The sequence below is a fragment of the Alosa alosa genome, chromosome 13, assembly GCF_017589495.1.
Source record: "Alosa alosa isolate M-15738 ecotype Scorff River chromosome 13, AALO_Geno_1.1, whole genome shotgun sequence".
In the NCBI taxonomy this organism is placed as follows: Eukaryota; Metazoa; Chordata; class Actinopteri; order Clupeiformes; family Clupeidae; genus Alosa; species Alosa alosa.
The window spans coordinates 28,240,049-28,260,613 of record NC_063201.1 but is presented as its reverse complement, the minus strand read 5'-3'; the positions used below and the strand labels follow the sequence as shown (position 1 = coordinate 28,260,613).

The 20,565-nt window shown below is 49.8% G+C and overlaps 1 protein-coding gene across 1 annotated transcript in view; it reads left to right on the top strand.

Annotated features, from left to right (window-relative positions):
• The window catches only part of LOC125306527 (vacuolar protein sorting-associated protein 13B-like), a 341,904-nt gene that overhangs the window by 36,412 nt on the left and 284,927 nt on the right, over positions 1-20,565 (top strand). Inside the window, 6 exon segments of the mRNA XM_048261942.1 lie at positions 5,516-5,796; positions 9,340-9,435; positions 12,618-12,740; positions 13,229-13,366; positions 14,924-15,011; positions 18,437-18,631. Of these exon segments, the coding sequence (XP_048117899.1) occupies positions 5,516-5,796; positions 9,340-9,435; positions 12,618-12,740; positions 13,229-13,366; positions 14,924-15,011; positions 18,437-18,631 (921 nt within the window).

The window sequence follows — 20,565 nt, the reverse complement described above, 5'->3', positions numbered from 1 at the left end:
GGAGCCTGATCTCCTCCATCTGCCAAGGCTCAAGGGGCGGATGAGAAAAGAGAAACAAAAGTCCTCCATATAAAATAAGAGCAGAAAGGAGAAGAAGGAAAAACTACAGTAGCCCTCACAAAATGGCCGAAACATAGTTTCACTCCACCAGCTTGACTGTGTTCCTACACTCTCCTGCTGACCACACTCTGTGTTGCGGTGTGTGTGTGTGTGTGTGTGTGTGTGTGTGTGTGTGTAAAAGTGTTTGTTTGTCTGAAAGGACACGTGTGCGTATGAATTTGTGTGTTTGTGTTTGTGCGTGTTTGACTTTTTGTTTGTTTGCATGTTTGCATGTGTCTGTGCCTGTTTCTTTGTGTGTGTGTGTGTGTGTGTGTGAGGGAGAGAGAGAGAAAGGGAGAAAGAGCGAGAAAGAAAGAGCGAGAGAAGGAGAATGCCAGGCCTGAAAGGCGCTGTAACTTTTGAACAGAATGGGGAGTTGGCATGGCCTGTGGCTTCAGTCCCATGCCAGATGTAAGCCTTGGTGTCATGCTACTGCTATGTGCAGCTCGGCGGGTGAAGTAGGATCCTCTCGCAAAAATATACAAGAAAGGCTGACCGCTGCTGGAACCTGAGCATTTGAAAATCGCATTATGCTGGAGGAAAGTGAGGGAAGGAAAAAAAAACACACACACACCGACCTCTCGTTCACCCGGCTGGGGAGTTGTAAGGATGTTTCCCGGTGATATTTTAGCAATTGTTCTGACCCTCTGTTTCATCGCCCTTTCCAGAGCCGAAATAGAGAGGCTTCTGGTAACACTTCAGTTGGACGCGACCGCCGAGCGCTAGACACTAAACACTGCACCGCTCCGCTCCGCGGCTCACAGCACCGCACGACTTTACTGGACCGGCCGGGCCGAAGCTTGGTCGCTAACGCCCAGAAACAGACTCCGATTGGCCAACGTGCCAGCTCCTCTGGGGGTCCAGGAGGCCGTGCGATGCGTAGCGGTGGGCCGGGGTTCGGCGCAACACCCCCGAGTGTCTGGACCGTCGCCCACGGCTCTGTGCACTTGGCTCATTGTTCACAAACGCTTTTGCCGTGTTTTGTCTCCCAGACGTAGAGCTCGGACAAAAAGGAAGAAAAAAGAGATGGAATAGTGGGCGAAATCTGGCTGCGGCTCACAGGTTGGTCAGTGAGAGGAGCCAGGGCAGCCGAGTTCAGAAGCACTTGGAAGGACAAAGAGGAGAAAGTCAGAATCCTCCACCTGAGCCATTGTTTTATTGGCTGTGATCCCTGGTGAAATGTGCGGGGTGTTCATGTGTTTTATTTGACTATGTTTAATCTTTATTAGCCTTTCCTTTTTTCACACAAAAACTGAACTCTTGCTTGCTTTTAACTTCATATCAAATTTTGTTGTTGGGATTAAATCTGAAAACACCAGTTAATTATTAAAGATGTTTTGCCTCTGCTGCAGAAGAATAGTGTTTAGCTGTGTGTGTGTGTGTGTGTGTGTGTGTGTGTGTGTGTGTGTGTGTGTGTGTGTGTGTGTGTGTGTGTATATGTGTGTGGGGGGTGTGTATTTTGATGGGTACATGCAGGTGTGTTTGTGTGTGTTTTGGTCAGTAAAGTGTTTTTGCCTGTGACTAAGTTGTCTTGGCTCAGCGTGTGTGTGTGTGTGTGTGTGTGTGTGTGTGTGTGTGTGTGTGTGTGTGTGTGTGTGTGTGTGTGTGTGTGTGTGTGTGTGTGTGGCCTCTTTAACAGCCCACTCTGGACATAGTAATGCACCGTGACTTGTAATGGTGCGTAGTTCTTCACAGAGCTTTTTCAAAGAGAATATTCATTTTCCCCTCTTTTTAGCTCTATGTAGTGGAAATAGTTGGACAAGGAGGCCTGTGTGTGTGTGTGTGTGTGTGTGTGTTTTTAGTTTGTGTATGTATGTTGGTGTGTGCGTGCGAGTATGAGGGTTTGCCAATCAAAGTGTAAAGTGAGTGTGTGTGCGTGTGCGTGTGTGTGTCTGTGTGATTTTTTTACACGATTCGGAGTTCCCCTGGCTGACACCAGCAATGTTTTGTTAAAACACAAACAAACGAAAGCAAACAAAAAGAAAAACAAACAGAAACACCCTATTTGAGAGTGCACAAGCTTCTGCAGGGTGTATTGAGCCACGCACCCAGACCAAACAGACGTGCTTTACTTTTTTTTTTCTCTGCTCTTCGTCGTGAGCTGCATTGAAGTCTGTGGACAGCAGTAAAAAATTCAGTGGTTGGAAATGGAGATGACTAACGTGCCTGCATGGACTGGCCACTCACGGGCGAGAGCGAGGGGAAAAAAGAGGGGTTGTGAAGAATGCAAGAAATTAAGAGCCTCAACAAAGAATGGAAGAGAGAGAGAAAGAGAGAGAGAGAGAAACCAATGTCCACCCACACTCCTCAGATGCCTGGAAGTGTGAAACAGACATCCACTGCAAGCCGTCTGACCATTCTGACTCAAGAGGGAAGTGTGTGTGATTGTGTGTGTGAGTGTGTGTGTGTGACTGCTCCTAGTCGGTCATAAGATGAGACAGCCTCTGGTTTTGTGTTCATCAAGGTCTGGAGATGAAGGCGGCGGTGGTGGTGTTTCGCTTCAGAAGTCGGCGCAAATGTGAATCTCTCTGCAGTATGGTGGCTTGGAAAGGGAGCTGGAGGAAACATGTGCTGCACATGGTGCCGTTCTCCAGGCACACACACACACGCACACATATATTCACACACACACACACACACACACACACACACACACACACACACACACACACACACACACACACACACACACACACACCGTAGACTTGTGTTGTATGGCCCAGGCACCTGAGAGAATGTGCCATAGTGACAGACGAGGTGTGAGGAAAGCAGATGAAAAGTGTGTGCGCGTGCGTCTTCGTCTGTGTATGTTTAACATTAGCTGTTTTTTTCATCTGCACTGGACTACATGTGTTTATCTGTACAATAGCCTGGAAGTCAAAGAGTATTAGTCCTCTGTTTCTTGGCATAGATTGTGTCTGGCAATGGGAGTGAACGTGTGCCTCAGTCTGTGAAGCTTTGTGTGTGTGTGTGTGCGTGCGTGCGTGCCTATGTGCTTCTCTGTGTGTGTGTGTGTGTGTGTGTGTGTGTGTGTTCTGCTCATCAGAGGCAGAGCGGAGTTGTGTTGTTCCAGTGCCGGTCACTTCTCTCTGGCTGTGCGCGGCTGCTGTGAGGGGTCAGGTGTGCAGCGCTGCCTCTAGCACCCCTCACGCTCACACAGGGACATCTGCTGGAGCCTGCGGGCACTGCCTCTGTCACACACACACACACACACACACACACACACACACACACACACACACACACACACACACACACACACACACACACACACACACACACACACACACACACACACACACTGCTGATGCTCACTCACTGCCTTTTTATGGGCTGAAATATAGTCCAAATTGTCTGCATTTGTGCAATACTGATGGATGAAACAAAAGAAACTTGTTTTTATCAGTGGGTCTCCAATGCAACACAAAGTGTGCTCCTGGTACGGGAAAGCCCTCACAGGATCAAAAGAGTATAGATACATACTTCAGTAACAGGGCACACCGCCGCACAAACACGCTCATACATACACACACATTGTTTTATTCTCCCATACAAATACTGAAGTATGGATGGAATGGACACACTTACTCACACATACATGCCCCCATTCAGTCATCACACATCCACATTCAGACACGTACACACCCCTGACAGCAGAGTACACACACACACACACATATACAGAGACTCACAGTGCTGAAGTGATTTGCCTGAAGCCTGAGTGCCTAGTGAGTAGTTCTGTGTCTCTGTCTGCTCCACTGCTCTTTAGAGAAGTTCAGAAACAGTCCCAGGTCCTACTGAGGTGAAAAGCAACTGTCAATTTCACACCTGGATGGGCCCAATAACTCTCCCGTCCCTCAGCATGTTTGTCTTTCCAGTTCACTCAGCTGCAGTGTCACTGCCAGGATTAACACTTGAGAGACACTTCTCCCCTTTGTTTCCTCTTCCCCTCCTACTTCTTGAGAAGTTATTTTTTCAAAGTTGTGTTTTTTTTAAATTCTTTTTTTATATACCTATAAACAGCCCTGCTAAAATTCAAATATGGGAATTGTCATAGAGCCCACAGAACCCTGGAGCTGAAAGGATTTAATGTGCAGGGGGACTGACACCTCAAAGCCTCAGCCAGCAACAGTGAGAGAGAAACGAAAAAAAAAAAAAAAAAACACATCCTCACAATCGAGTCTTGAAGTCTCTGGTGCTCCGTCTCCAGAAAGTGTCCGATGTGGTGGAGTGAAAGATTTCATTAAAACATGTGGCGGTTTTTCGCCGCCTAAGCCTGTGGGATTCCTCAGGCCTGACCTCACCGGCCGCCTGTATTGTTTCCCTCGGGCAGACGCGAGGTGCTGTGGAATGGGATTACACATTCTTACGCGCTGACATCAGCTTCCCGTTCTCCTCGCCGCGCCAAGGGGGGGGGCAGACAGGATGGGCCGGGGGTCAGAGGTCACGGCGAGCACATGACTGAGCCTATGGACGTGCCCACCCCCCCAGCCCCCCCACACGGTTCCTCCCTGATTCCCTTCATCATATCCTGGGCAATGACAGCGCAGCTGCGGCCGCACTCTACATGTCCACGGTGCTGTGACCCGATTGGTCACTTGCATGTCACAGCCGGCGTTCCTGGCTGGTCTGAGGAAACTGCCGATGACCAATGACCATGCTCCCTTGCCCGGCTCTTTTCCACTACCCCCCCCAAAACCGTCCAACACACACATATGCACAATGGCAACTTCCTGTCTCATCATGGCCTCTGGACACCTGCATGTCTGTCAGCAGAACGCTACTGTGCTGTCTCTGCGCCGTGCTGCGAGGAAAGATTTTTTTTTTTATTGTTTTTGCTGACAGCGGAACCCGTCTGTCAAACACGTCACTCAAGCGCCATGGCCGAGTGACAAAATAAAGTTTGTCTTCTGACACTGTGCGAGAACGACACTGCGTTTGAAGCCGCGTTTTTTGTCTATTTTTGCCTGCGACCCTGAATACTTTGGTTAGCGGAGCGCCGACCAGAGGCATTTTCTTTGGAGCGGAGACAGGAATGCGGGCCTGTTTCTCAGCGCTCCAGCGTCGCCAGCGGCATAGCAGTGGTTACGTGCGGTCGGCAGACCTGTAACTCATAGCTATGACAGGTGTGAGAGATGAGAAGGGGACACAAGAGGTGAAGTGCACCGTAATACCCCTCCGCCTCCCACCTTCCTCATCTAGCTCTCATGTCTGTTCTTTTAAACTGTTAGAACCTGTGTTAGAACCTCTCTTAGAACCTCTGTTAGAACTGCTATAGGTTGTGGATATTCAGGTATGGTGGCGGACCAGACCAGTACGTCTAGACGCAGACATTACTAACATGTTTATGTTGTAACTGTGTTATAACTAATGTAATATGCTATGGTTGAAGAACTGCTTTGTTGTGTGTGTCCAGGTATGGAAGTGGACCTTGACCCCCAGGCCATGGCGGGCCAGTACCCAAGCCCAGACCAGTACATGTCCCCGGGGTCAGATGACGACGAGCAGGGCTGGGTGTCGTGGGCCTGGTCGTTTGTGCCGGCCATCGTGAGTGAAGATGAGGAGGATGGGGAGGGGGGCTTCTATGTGGAGGGTGACCAGGGAGACGGCAGTCCCAGCGGCCCTCAGCAACACACGCCCAAAGACCCCATAGTGTCCATCGGCTTCTACTGCACTAAGGCATCAGTCACGTTTAAGGTGAGGCTCTCACACACACTCTCTCTCTCACACACACAGACACACACACACACATGCACATGCACATGCACCCATGCACACACAAACAAAGAGAGGCCATTCATGGATGTCCACCAGTACACTGTAGCACACAAACAGACACACACACGTACAGACACAACAGAGATGACACATGTCCTCAAACATACACTAGCAAAAACATTCACACCCTCCCCACAAACACGCACTTTAATCATACTCATATCTGCACACAGAAACAAAAAACACACACACCCACACACACATACACTCACACACTGCACAGTAGTGTTCTCTCCCAAAAATGATGCCGGCAGTTGGAGTAGAGAAAACATGTTCAGTCAAATTCTCAGAACAAATTCAATTGTCCCGATCCAGTTGGTTGCATTACAAAGGCACATTCCTCTCACCACTGAGTGTGCCTTGCTCTTCATCCTCCTTTTGCAGCCGGCCTGGTCTATTTTCGTGGGTTTGTGGAGCACAGCTGGACTCCTCTGCTGTAATTAATTCGCTCTGCTCCACTCGGCTTCACTCTGCTCTGCTCTGCTCTGCTCTGCCTTGTTCTGGGTGTGCTTGGTGAGGCCGTAAAGTTTTCCACATTATGGTGGAAGTGTGGCAGGAGTGCGGTTGGTTTACCTTACCTCCAGGAGCTTACTGCCGACCTGATTACTCTTGACTGAGACACCTCCTCAGAGAGAGAGAGAGAGAGAGAGAGAGAGAGAGAGACAGACAGACAGACAGACAGAGAGAGAGAGAGCCTACGGAAGCCCAGCGGGCCCAGAATTCATAAAGCCGGAGCTTCGCATGCAGAGCCAACCGGTCGCATTAATGTTTTCAACATTACACCCGCTGTGATTGCTATTCAGAAAGCAGATAAGTGCAGTAATCCTGCTCGTTTAGCGTAGAATTTTCTGGAATTTCTCCACCACTCCGTTCACTACCTCCGATCAGGTTTCTGCGTTCCGACTTGTGGAACGCCGGGGGAAAGCAGAACCGGTGCCAAGCAGAGCCCGGTGTTTTTCTAATAACGCTCAAATTGGTCTTGTAGTGTTTGGGTTCTTTTAATCAATTAATTGCTCCTCCTGAGCGGTAATTGCAGACAGCTGAATGGTCTTTCGCCTCTTTTAGCGTGCATGGTTCTGCCGAGCCGTTTCATGCCGGAGGAAGCATTTTTTTTTGTCTGTTTTGTTTTGTTTTCTTCCTCTGGCTTTGAAATGGCTTGCCGCTCGAGTGAACCTGCTGTAGAGATCGCAGTGAAACTGGAGAGCTACAGTGAGAGAGAAAGAGAGAGAGAGAGGAAGGAGAGAGAGAGAGAGGAAGGAGAGAGAGAGAGAGAAAGGAGAGAGAGAGAGAGAAAGGAGAGAGAGAGAGAGGGGTTCAGAAAACGGCAAACTTTACCATACCTTGTCTGAGATCGATGAAAGCTTTTGATCCATGGGTGGATTGCCATCTGGCATGATGGCGAACGCAGACCCTTAACGTTTGATCGAAAAGACAAACAGTCGAGAGTTTCTTTTTTTTTTTCAAGTCAATCATCACTTTCTGACAGACCACCCTCTCAGCCCATCAGCTCCAAACCCTGGTGGTCATGCCTGAGGCTCCACTGACCAGGCCATCCAGACCCACACAAAGCGGCCTCATCCTTTGGTCGCCCTGCTCCCAGCTTCTCCTTTTTCCTTTGGTCAATGTCACCGCAATGTAGCTTCAGCGCTGCCAGTGAAAAACACATATTTGGAATAACGCTGGTAGGAGGTCCTGCTAATAGTGGGGAATTGGATGAGTATTGTTTTAGCAGGTTTGGAAAGTTCTGGTGGAAAAGGGAAGAGGGGTAGCAGCAGCAGCGGCTGCAGCCGCAGTAGCTGTAGGCTGGGGTTACAGTGAGAGACTGTGCAACTGGCCTCCGGTGTTGTTTTAGGAGCAGGTACAACCGTCCAAGTGTCTGGAGCCAGCAGCGGCCATTTTGGCTCTGGAGAACACATCAGCCGAGCCGGGGGTTTCTCTGCGGCCCAGAGGCTTCAAAGGGCCACGCTAACACCGAGGCTCTCTCGGCGGCCCTCTCGGGGGCTTCTGGGAAAGTGTTTGTGGCATTCCACACATGTGATGGGGTAAGGGGAGCGGGGTGTGAGGGAGAGGGAGAGGGCTCCGGCAGGGGGATAATAAGGCGCAGCTGCTGCTGGTGCACCTGCTTCCTGTGCTAAAGTGGAGGCTAAGTCCTCCAGCCCGCAGACGGCCTTCCCATCACACCTCTGCTCGCTCCACCAACGCACCGCACAAACACATGGACCGTGCAACACACATATATGCAGAGACACACACACACACACACAGACAGACACACACACACACACCACACAAACACATAGACCATGCAGCATACACACATACATGTAGATGCAGACACCACATACTTTACTCTTACACACAAGAACACACACATTTTTGTAGAAATACTACACACACACACACACTCACACACGCACGCTAGCCACAAATGACCTATTCACAGACCATGAAAATACTCAGACCAATACTCAGACATGAGAGGATGCCCAACACACACATGACATCCCAAACATCACAAGCATCCATCCAGCCATCCACACACACATGTCTGGAGTTGGGGCTGAAAAAAGTGCCTTAAATGTATCACATTATCATTTTGGAAAATCGGCTTCCACCTCAGATTGCATCCTATTCAGATATCCCAGATATGCTTAACTCAGTTTTACTCGGGTAACTCTCCACCTTCTTACACACACACACACACACACACACACACACACACACACACACACACACACACACACACGACTGTCTAGTTTGTCTTTCATGCTAGAGTGATACTTAGCTCCCTGGTGCTCTGAATGGGCTGGAGTGGAGACGCATGGCCTCCCGGTCAGTATCAGTGTAGTCCGCTGAAAGGCCACTTGAGTGTCTTTTGAAGCCAATGTGTTTGCTCTCCCTTTAAAGAAGAAAAGCCCAATTCCCACTCAGACAGGAAAAAGCATACCTGTGATGCATGTCTCTCGGGCACAAAGACTCCTCTGGACATTCCTCTGGTCTTTTCTCCGCTATTTCCACCATGCTGAGCCCAGGTCTGTCCAAAACACTTCCCACTGCTCCAACAGGGACTTTCCCCTCATAAGTCATATAACGGTAGTCTTGTTCACTGGTTAATCAGTACTATGTTTAATGCAAAGCTGAAATGGCCTCTTGCTGCCAAGTCAAACTGTGGCTCTCTCTATTAAGATGTGGAGGAGTGCTACTGTGGGATGATATTTGCATTGGTACATTAATGCTGTGCTTTCTGTCCAGCATGGCACGTTGCCATAGTTAAATGGTTCTTTCTCTCTACGCAAACGTCAGCTTTAAGACAAAGTTGTGTCTAGTGCCTTGAGCCGTGTGATGGTGCTTGATGTACGAGCCTGTTCGCCTGTCTAAGTTCTGTGTCTGTGTTCTAAGTTCTGTGTCTAAGTTCTAAGTTCGCCTGTCCCTGTTCTGTGTCCTGTGTCCCCGCCCCCCTAGCTGACGGAGACGCAGGCGGAGAGCAGCTACTACAGCCCCCAGAAGGTGAAGTCCAGGGAGGTGCTGTGCGTGGAGCAGGAGGGCATCACCGTGGAGGTACTGTAACCATGACGACAACACCACTCATCTCCCTGATGTCCCATTATCAGGCTCACACTCAAAGCTTTGCACTCCAAAACGCTGCAGATCTGTGTTCCATAAGGTTCATGCAAGGCATCAGAGTCCAGTGTTCTCTGCAAGCCGAGGCATTTCACTACTTTCACTTTAAGCATTTCACTGCTAGACAGCACAGCATCATCCGAGAATCGACATGGTCTATCTGACATGTCCATAAATAGTTTTGCACCACATCATTTAAAATAATATGATTTGGTGGAAAATAATAATGTTATATTATTTCTACAAATAATAAAAAATAGCATTTTTGTAAAGCCAGATAGAGCTTGTTAATTCCCAGGTGATGGCAGCACAGTGCTCCAAACATGATGACCCAACTGTGGTCTTGTCCATCTCACTTCTATGATCCATAAAGAGCACATAAATCAGTTTTTCCTGGAACTCAGCAAAATTCATTTCTCCAGTCAGGATGTCATAATTCAAAGCTCCCAAAAGATATTTTTCAAAGCTCCCTACATGACAATTATGTGTGTCATACAAACCAGTTCCATTTGGAGACTGGCGTATCGTCTCCTCATGTTGGCTAGCGGACTATGGGATAGAACAGAGAGCCTGCACACTTCCATCCCAGAATGCAATGGGAATATCCCCTTAAAATGTATGGATAATGTATGTACTGTAAATCAACTTTCTATTCCTCTTGAACCGCATGACTAAAGTATGTAAATTGACTTTCCACTGGAGTGTTGGCGCTCTCCAGTTTGCCCCTGTTCAGTATGAATATCCTTGAGGTCAGGTCTGTGGGAAAGTGCAGCGCTTGATGGTCACTGGCTGTGACTAGGAGAGCACACAGGAGAGCAGCGCACCTGGATGAGGGCCTGCGTTACCCATCACGCTTACATTCTTCTCTGGGAAGGAGGAGCAGGGAGGGTGGGGGGGACCTTTTCGTGATCCCCCTGGCAAGCGCTGCGCCTACAGCCGTCCAAGTGTCTGTCCGTGCGCGTCTGTCTCTCCTCGTCTCCTCTCATTCCTTCCTTTATTACGGCTTTATTAGCTTGTGTGGTACTCTCCTCTCCTCTCCTCTCCTCTCGTCTGTCCTCTCCTCTCCTCTCCTCTCCTCTCCTCTCCTCTCCTCTCCTCTCCTCTCCTCTGCTCTCCTCTGCTGCTGAGCAGGCCTTCACTCTTCACTCTCATTCCTCTCTCAGCATGGTCATCAGACTGCTCCAGGGGACTAAGACCACTGCCACGGAGAGAGAGAGAGAGAGAGGGAGGAGAGAGAGGGGGGGGGGTAGTAGGAGAGTGCAAAAAGAAATGTGTAGGGACATGTATGAAGATGGAGAGTGAACTTGGAGAGATTGAAAGATGGGTGGAGAGAGAGAAACCGGATGGTGGAAGAGAGATGTATTTAGGGAACAGAAGTTTAAAAATTGAACTTGTGGGAGAGAGAGAGAGAGAGAGAGAGAAGAGAGGAGAGAGAGAGAGAGAGAGAGAGAGAGAGAGAGAGAGAGAGAGAGAGAGAGAGAGAGAGAGAGAGAGAGAGAGAGAGAGAGAGAGAGAGAGAGAGTGAGAGAGAGAGAGAGAGAGAGAGAGAGAGAGAGAGAGTGAGAGAGAGAGATGTGATCTAAAAGTGAGTGAGATGCGAAAGAGAGAGAGTCCATTCCGATCATTTTCCCCGTCCCTCCTGGGCGCTGAGGTATTTTTATACCTTGTTCTCTTGGATACTGCTTACCTGCTCCGCTCCGCTGGGCTCCGTCCTGCTCCGCTCCACCACCACTGCCGCCGCCGCCGCCACTGCTTCCCAAACGCTCCAGCAGATGTGTGCACTCCCCTTCCAGCACATTTCACTTATACGGCCACTGGAATGGGGACCTGGAATTAAACCTGCCTTAAGTGTGTGTGTCTGTGTGTGAGTGTGAGTGTGTACAGTATGTGTCTGAGGGAGCTGATGTCCATTTGTGGTATTTCTTTTGTGGTGTTTTCCCTTGGGCTCTTTTTGGTGTAAATGTGGGAGCCTGTTTGTTGATGCATTTTGATACTTAGTCCTATTAGTCTAATTTCTGTGTGTGTGTGTGTGTCTGTGTGTGTCTGTGTGTGTCTGTGTGTGTCTGTGTGTGGTCTGTGTGTGTCTGTGTGTCTGTGTCTGTGTGTGTCTGTGTGTGTCTGTGTGTGTCTGTGTGTGTCTGTGTGTGTCTGTGTGTGTCTGTGTGCCTGTGTCTGTGTGTCTCTGTGTCTGTGTCTGTGTCTGTGTCTGTGTGTGTATGTGTGTGTGAGTGTGTGTCTGTGTGTGATGGGGAGTCACTGTAAGCTGTGTTTGGCTGTCCAGTGAAGGAGGGGTGGGGGTTTGAGAATGAGGCCTTGTAATTACTGTGTGGTGAAGCTGGAGGTTTTACTGGTCGGGCCTGTTCCCCGTCGAGTTTGGCTCTGTGCAGCTCAACCCCAAAGAGATTGGAGGGGGGGTGTGGTGATGAGGGCGGCGACGGCGATGGTGGTAAACCACACCTTCACCCCCCAACCCCCACCCCCACCACTCACCGACCGAGAGAGTTTTATTAGTAGACCTTAATGAGATAGTAACCTCACCCCCGCCACAAATGGAGGTAGACATGCCGTGCTCGGGTAGGTTATTATGCTCTAGGTTTATGATGCATTATATTGAATTTGACATGCTCTTAAAGCTCACACCCAGGATGGCCCGCGCCAGACCCAGAGAGAGGGAGCTGCGCTGCCTCCTGGAGCTCACAGAGGAGCAGTGATGGGGGCATGATGAGTGTGTTCTGGAGGTAGAACAGGGAGCATTGATGGGGGCATGATGAGTGTGTTCTGGAGGTAGAACAGGGAGCAGTGATGGGGGCATGATAAGTGTGTTCTGGAGGTAGAACAGGGAGCAGTGATGGGGGCATGATAAGTGTGTTCTGGAGGTAGAACAGGGAGCAGTGATGGGGGCATGATGAGTGTGTTCTGGAGGTAGAACAGGGAGCAGTGATGGGGGCATGATTGTGTTCTTTCATACCCTCCCTCCTCTTGCCCGTAGTACTATAGTACTACTAGTACTGTACATCGGTATGCAAGTTATGGATTTATGTTATGTGTCAACAAACTGTCTCATTCACCCTCTTGTTCTCTCTCTCTCTCTCTGTCATTCCACCCCTCTCTCCATACAGGCGCTGATGAAGGGCGAGCCCTTTTTCGACTGTCAGATTGGCTTTGTGGGCTGTCGGGCCCTGTGCCTGAAGGGCATCATGGGAGTGCGGGACTTTGAGGAGAACATGAACAGGCGTGAAGAGGTAAGAGAGAGAGAGAGAGATTAGGCCATCGGCCACCGACGCCCCTCTCTCACCTGTCTCCCAGTGCCCTGGACAGGTCAACCTGGCTCAGATTGTTCCACTGCCAGTTAGGGTAGATTCATAGATGTGTAGAGGTTCTCTGCTGACCTTATGACCTGTATTACTAATAGATATTATTTATTTATATCTGTTTGTGTAAGTGGTTAGGAAAAGGGGGGAGGGAGGAATAGAAACAACTTAAACATCAGGACATGGTATCAGGGCATGATATTAAGGAACCTTGTATGTCAGTGTCTCCAAATGATGCATTCAGTATCATGTGTTTTATTTTAAACTGATCACTGGTAGGCTCTGTAGATCCACCCCTACAGAGCCACTGAAAAGGAAAACATAAAAAGACTTCCCTTTATCTGGGGCAGATGGCGTCCTTGTACAGTAATGTTTGTGTTTGTGTGTGTGTGTGTGTGTGTGTGTGTGTGTGTTGACAGGATGCTGTGTTCTTCACCTGTGGGGAGAACCTGAGCTCCAAAGGCATGACCTACCTGACCAACTCCCTCTTTGACTACCGGAGCCCTGAGAACAATGGCGTCCGTGCTGAGTTCATCCTGGATGGGAACCTGCACAAGGTACCTCTCCCTGCACTGGCCCCTACACATCACTGCACACACAATGCTTATGCAAAAGGTCCTAATGGTGAAGGAAGGGGAAACGTGAAAAGTAGCATTCTCAGATGAAGATGATTAGCAGTGTAGCTGTCTAAGAATACTGCGAGAAACCATTGCTCATGTAATTAATGTTAGTGACACAATTAACAATAGTTAATAGTGCTCAGTTTTGGCACAAGTCGGTTTATGTTGGGGATGCATCAACTTAGAGACATCTGCATTTGAAAAAGCTAAATTCACTGGCAACTTCCAAACCTCCAAAGTGATCCAGTGAGTTGCAGGGTTTACGGGGTTCATCCGTAGTATGTAAGTAGCGACTTGGGGGTGTGTGTGTGGGGGGGGGGGGCTACTCTGTCCCTCTGTCCCAGGTTGCCATATCAGTGTCAGACTTTGAAAAAAATGTGTGTTTTCCTCCGAGCTGTCCGAGCTGAAGGGGTTCGGAGATTAATGCCCCCTCTCCAACCTTATCAGAGGTGTGTCCCACACAGCACCACCTGTTCACACACACTGCGGCCTCTCCACCTGGTAGTCAAACAGAGAGCCCATCCGTCCTCAACCCGCAAACAGCGGCGTCCGCGACCGCCCGGGTGGCCCTGCTTGCTCTCTCCGCTCAGGTGTGATTAGGTGCCAACGCGGCCATTTCAGGATATCCTGGGATGAGCAAAAGTGATGGACGATGCCGGACTGCGTGCATTTTGCAGGGGGGGGCCCTGGGGGTTTGTTTGATTGGGCGTTAACAAAGTGGACGTATTTGGCTTCGGTTGTGTTTTATCCCATAAGCATGCCATTGCTTTTTTTGTGCTTTACCGTTCAGAGTTGGAATGACTAACTGTGCCTCAGTGTGTTTTGATCTGAAAACAATCTGGACATTCCTATTTTGACGTTTTTGCACTCTGTCAGAAGTCTGCATGACCGCGTTTAGGGGGGAAATTCCGACTGATAAAGCCATATTATGACTTCTCCCTAATACAACACTTCTGTTTGGTAGCACGCTCATTTTCCCCTCATTTCCACCGGGGGGGAAATACACCTCTCCCATTGATCATTCCTCAAATTGTTAATAAGTGCTTCCACATGCGCAGAGCACACAACAACAACAAAAAAAAGCAACTACCAAACAAAAAAAGAAATTTCTGGTGAGGACGCCACCTCCCCCCGTGGCTATTGAAGTGGTGGGGTCTCGGCGGGTCCAAAGACATGCATTCCTCTCATAAATATCACTCAGTAACCCCTTCCTTTCAGGAGCTCAATGAGCTGATGGTGTAGGTTTAGTCCCACTGCTGGACAGGCAGCAATTGAAGTGGCATTAGTCACTGAAGAGGGCCACAGTTACTGATAACCTCCCGCAATTGAGTCCTGGCTTTGGGGGGGGAGTGTGTTAGTGTGTTAGTGTGTTAGTGTGTTAGTGTGTTAGTGTGTTAGTGTGTGTGTGTGTGTGTGTGTGTGTGTGTGTGTGTGTGTGTGTGTGTGTGAGTTTCAGTCTTGTTTACTCTGGCCTCCTCTTGTCTTGTTTGGCAGGAGACCTACACAGAGATAGCGGGCATGCAGAGGTTTGGGGCTTTCTACCTGGATTACCTCTACACAATGGAGAATGGCGGTGACAAAGGTATTGTCCCTTTACGTGACCGCCCCCAACACCCCCACCCCACCACAACGTCCTCTAGGGTGTTTGCTGACTCTCAGTCTGTTTTCTTCTGCTCCTCCTTTCTTTTCCAAGAATCATCTATCTCTCCCACCACCCTCTCTCTCTCTCTCTCTCTCTCTCTCTCTCTCTCTCTCTCTCTCTCTCTCGGTTTCCCTCCCATCTTCCTGCTCTCGCTCAAACGAGCCGTCCGACTTGCAGAGTCAAAAGAGTGTCGTTTCTGTGCGGAGGGCGCAGCCACCTGGCCCCTGCCCCGTGTGTCCTCTCGCTCACCCCAAACCTACCTGCAGGCCACCTGAGCTGAGCCGCGCTGAGCTGTCACCACTGTTTAGACAGCGGTGACGCCTGTTTGAGGCGCTCGCTTTCTTCTACGTGTTAATACACTTCCCTTCTCACACCCCCCTTTCAATCTCTCCCTTCAGACATCCCTCCCTCTCTCCCTCCCTTGTTCTCTCTTTCTCTCTCTCTCTCTCTCTCTCTCTCTCTCTCTCTCTCTCTCTTTTTTCTCTGTCTGTGGGCTGCCTCTGTGTCTTTCTTTCCCTACCTTTACCTGTGGCTGTTGAGAAAGAGAACAAGCCCTCTTGGCTAATTAGGTGTCACTCAATCTTCTTTGGGTCGGGGGCAGGTGAGCGTCAGTTTAAAGTTTAAGTTTGCCTGCTCAAGATGAAGAATCTGGTGGGTGTGTGTGTGTGCATGTGTGTGTGTGAGTGTGTGAGAGGAGGGGTTTTGGGTTTATATCATTTCTTTGTAAAGATCACATGTTTTGCCCCTCCCAGCTCACTAACATATTTGCCGCAGCCTTTGATCTCTGGTTTTTGGTTGGAAGTGCCCCCACATAGAAACAGACAAGCGTGTCTTTGTGTGCAGAGAAGTGTGGAATCCAGAGAGAGAGAGAGAGAGAGATGTCTCACGTCAACTAATCAAGACTCACCTGTGGTCATGTGACTTCTGCGTCCACCAAGAAGGCGTGAGGGTACACACAGGCGTGTAGTGCACACTTTTTCCTGGGGGGGTGAGTTAAAATCCCATTTGGGGTTTGAGGTTTTGGCGAGTTCCAATGCATGCCAAACACGGCAATTAAAGCAGCGCCTTGATGAGCTTTCAGGTCACCAGATTGGATCCAGCCGGAGCGCTGGCGTTGCCATGGCGAGTGTGTCTGTGGCCCACATGTCACTGAGGGTCATGCAAACAGACGGTGAGGTGATAATGGATTCCCGCTGCATGGCTTTGCTCTCTCTGATTGTTTCCAAGCCCCTTTGGTTGATTCGACCTAATGCCACAGATATGCGGTGTTGTCACCCCGCGCAAATGAAGCCATTATGGCCCAGCGTTGATTAAGAGGCCATTCATCTCACTTAAGCTAACAAGCTAACGAGGCAGGCACTGGTGTTGGCAGTGACTGATGGCTTTGCCCTTTATCTGGAGGAGATGGTGTCCTGGAGGTCCAAAAAGGACCAACATTAAAAACTAATAAGAATTTTTTATTTTATGTTTAGTAATATTTCATGTGTTACTCATTTAGCCTTATTCTCATTTCTTTAATTAGTTCATTCATTCATTCATTCATTCATTCATTCATTCATTCATTCATCCATCCATTCATTCATCCATCCATCTATCCTGTCTTCCTTCATTCATTCTCTCTCTCTCTCTCTCTCTCTCTCTCTCTCTCTCTCTCTCTCTCTCTGCTGAGAGCGCGGTCACCTTTGCCTTCCCACTCATAATCACCTAAATGAAAAGACAACACAGATACGGCGGGCCTCAGCTGTCAAACTCATTTCAGAACAGAGGGATAAGTGTCAGTGGCCTCTTCCAGAAGCTCTAATATTACACCCTGTGATCGGAATGCCTCCCCTCTCTCTCCTTCTCCTCCTCTCTCTCCTCTCCTCCTCTTTCTTTCCCTCCTCTTCCTTCCCCCCTCTCCTCTGACCGTCCTGCGGCGACCCAAGCAGGCGAGTGGCCTCAGCCACCGGAACCAGAGTCTTAAGCCGGGTAAACGTAACCTGAGGCGGGCTAGCTTGGCCCTCTCTGGCTTGGCCCGGGTTGGCCCTGCCCGGCCCGACTGGACTCTGAGCGAGTGAGAAAATGGAAGACACCTCTAATTCTATTAAATCCCGCCTAATTTCCATCCCTCAATCCCCCATCTGCTCTAAGTGCTGCCATATGTTTGATATTAGGCTTAATCCACCCCAGCCAAAATGGGAAAAGGAAGTGACATCGCCTGCTGCAACCCTTTTTATTCTCTTTTTCTCTCTCTCTCTCTCTCTCTCATTTCTCTCATTTCTCTCACTATTTGAACCCGGTGCAGCCGGGAAAGTGGAATTTGCCTCCATGTGTGTGAACTCTGAAAAGTGCTCGGTGTGAGGAGAGCAGACTTAATGAATAGAAACTGAGGTTTGCTCAAGCACTTTGTGCACTCCCCCTCCTCCTCTTCCACACTCCCTCTCTCCCTTTTACCTTCAATTCTTTCTGCTTTATTGCAAAGGATTGTGGGTTTAAGGCTAACCTCTGTTTTGTCTGTGTAGAGTGAAGGGACAGCTGTGTGTGTGTGTGTGTGTGTGTGTGTGTGTGTGTGTGTGTGAGAAAGCGAGAGAGAGCAGGATTGAGCGGACATTTGGAATATCCATTTCTCCTCGGGGTAGCGTTGAGCAGCATGAGCGCCGTTCGCTTGCTCGCTCACTCCCTCTCGCCCTTTCAGCCGTTCGGCCGTAAAGCCGCTAGACGTCTCTCTGGGCGTCATTTGCGTGGCGCGGCGGGCGTAAATCAGAGCCCAACCCGCCTGTCTCTCTGCTGCACGGGCGCGCGACCCCCATTAAAAAAACGAGATAAATAATCGCTCCCTCTGCACAGCCCAGCCCCACCACGCCCCGGCCCAGCCCGCCTGGATCCACGCCGAGCCGTCAGGGTCTGGAACCCGGCCCCCCGGGTGTGTCTTGCCACGCTGAATCAGAAAGCAGAACCAGAACTGGAACCAGAACCAGGGCTCCTGCAGGGACGGTGGGTCCCCAGGTGGCCATTGGCGGGACTTGGACATGGAGATGGTGCTGCTGCCCTGCAGCTGCTGACCGCTCCTCGCTCACGCCACCGTGCCTCTGCTTGCTCTGCTGCGTGCATTCTGTTTGAGCTCACGCTCCATTTCACTATGCTCTATTTGTTGATGACTTCATGTTTATTTTCTAGGTGTTGCTTTGGTGTGTGTGTGTGTGTGTGTTTGTGTTTTCATGCATATGTTTTGGTGTAACTATGCGTATGCAACTTTGATGTTTTTGCTTATGATTCCTAATCAACATCTGGTCATTAGCTAGAGTACATGGGCCCATAAACTTGTACTCATCTGTTTAACAGAGAGTGTTTGTGTGTGTTTTTGTCTCTGTGTGTGTGTGTATCAGTGTGTGTTGGGTCTCAGGACTTCTCGTCAGCGGGTAAAGAGGAACCGTCGCCGCCAGTGCAGGAGTCATCTGTGAAGCGTCTGGTGGTCGGTCCTGTTGACGTGCGTCTCCAAAGCAGTGCCGTGCACCGCATCCTCAAGATGGTGGCCTGCGCCCTGGACCATGAATATGAGCCCTACTGCAGACCCAAGCCAGGTGAGACACACACACACACACACACACACACACTACGCACACACACATACACATATACACACACACACACACACACACACACGCGCATACATACACACACACACATACACACACACACACACACACACATATGCATACACACACACACACACACACCCTCACACACATACGCACACACACACACACACACACACACACACACACACACACACTCACACACACCCTCACACACACCCTCACACACATATACACACACACACCAACCCTGCCATTGCATTACGTGTGATGTTCTGTTCTTGTTTTTGTTATACCAACTACCTGCCTAGTCAGAAAAGTTTTGGCAGAACAAAATTTTGATTTAAAACATACATTTTGCAATGCCAAAATGACACATTTGAATTAGAATGGAGAAAGAGAGCGTTCAGGAGAGCGTGAGTGAGAAAGGGAAAAAGAAATGGAAAAAGATGGAGAGATAGAGAGGCCACATGCGCACACACACACACACACACACACACACACACACACACACACACACACACCCTTGTACACTGTGGCAGTGATGGACACCGAGAGAGAAAGAGAGAGAGAGACAGTCAAAGAAAAAGAGACAGCAAGTGAGAGGACGAAAGGGCCGACAGCAGAGAGAGAGAGAGAGAGAGACACAAGCGCAAGCTACAGGCCCATGAACTCTCCAGCAGCCACATCTGTGGGAGCCATTGCTCTGAAAAAAGCAATCCCATTTCACATGAGGCAATGCGCTCCGTAAAGCAGAGTTTAAGAGTCTTTTCACACCTTGGTCCACACTGGTGAGTGTGCTCTGGTCACTCTGAGGCCACGCCCCGGAGAGCGACTGCACGCCCGCCAGGGGCAGGGAGCCATGTTTTGGCAAAAAGGCACCGCCGCCCCTAACTGCTGTGTCATCACAACACAACCGACCAATTACGAGCTGTCATAAAACCAGCCGACCAATTGTTGGGCTTGGGTAAACAGCGAGCTGTTTTTTTTCATGGGGGATTCCGGGAGCTGGTGGCCAGAGCAGGGGCCCCTGCTCCGCTTGGCGCTTTGGCAGCGCTGCGGTTTTTGATTAGCCTCGCCACGGGATGTTTGGAAAGACGCTGCGCCCAATGTGCGTATGGAATTTCGGGGAAGAAATGAGTTTGAATTTTGCGAAACCATAACATCCGTTGCTTTCAATTATTGCGCATCTGCAATAAATAGAGTAATTAGGGCGCATGAAAGGGGGCTCGCTGCGGCAGATTCCTTCCCCTCCTATTGTGCGCGCACGCTTCTCCAGCCAGGACCAAGGAGGCGGCTCGTCTTAGCGGAGGATGCGGGCCCAGACGAGAGACGGAATTTTGTCAGGGGGTCAGGACGAGGCGGGAGAAGCGTGCCCGTTCGTCCTCCCCGCTGTCTGGTAGTCATTTGTTGGACAGCTGCTCTGGTGTTGCTGGGGTGGAGAGGGGGGTCAGCCACCCTGTGCGTCCACCCTGGAGAGAGGACAAAGGTCAGAGGGATGACAGGATACTTGTTTCTCTTTGTTGTTGGTCTGGGTCTCTGTTTTCTCTTTTACTTTCTCTTGCCCTCTTTTCACTCTGCCCTCTCTCTTCCCACTGCCCCCCCTCTCTCTTCTCTCTCTCTCTTCTCTCTCTCTCTCTCCTTTTCTCTTTCAAGCTTTCTTTCTTTCTCTCTCTCTCTCTCTCTCTCTCCCTGCCTCTCTCCCTCTCTCTCTTCTTCCCTCTCTCTCACCTTCCTCGCCTGCAGCCCAGGAAGATCCGCTCTCCAGAAGAATCCGAGCCACCGAGAGTGGGGCCAAGTTGGCCCGTGCGCTCGAGCTTTTCAATAAGTGCCTGACCTCCTTCTCTAATGCAGGCCACTCCAAGCAGCAAATTACTCCCAGTGTGTGTAGCGCTCGCTTGCTCTTTTTTTCATCTCAA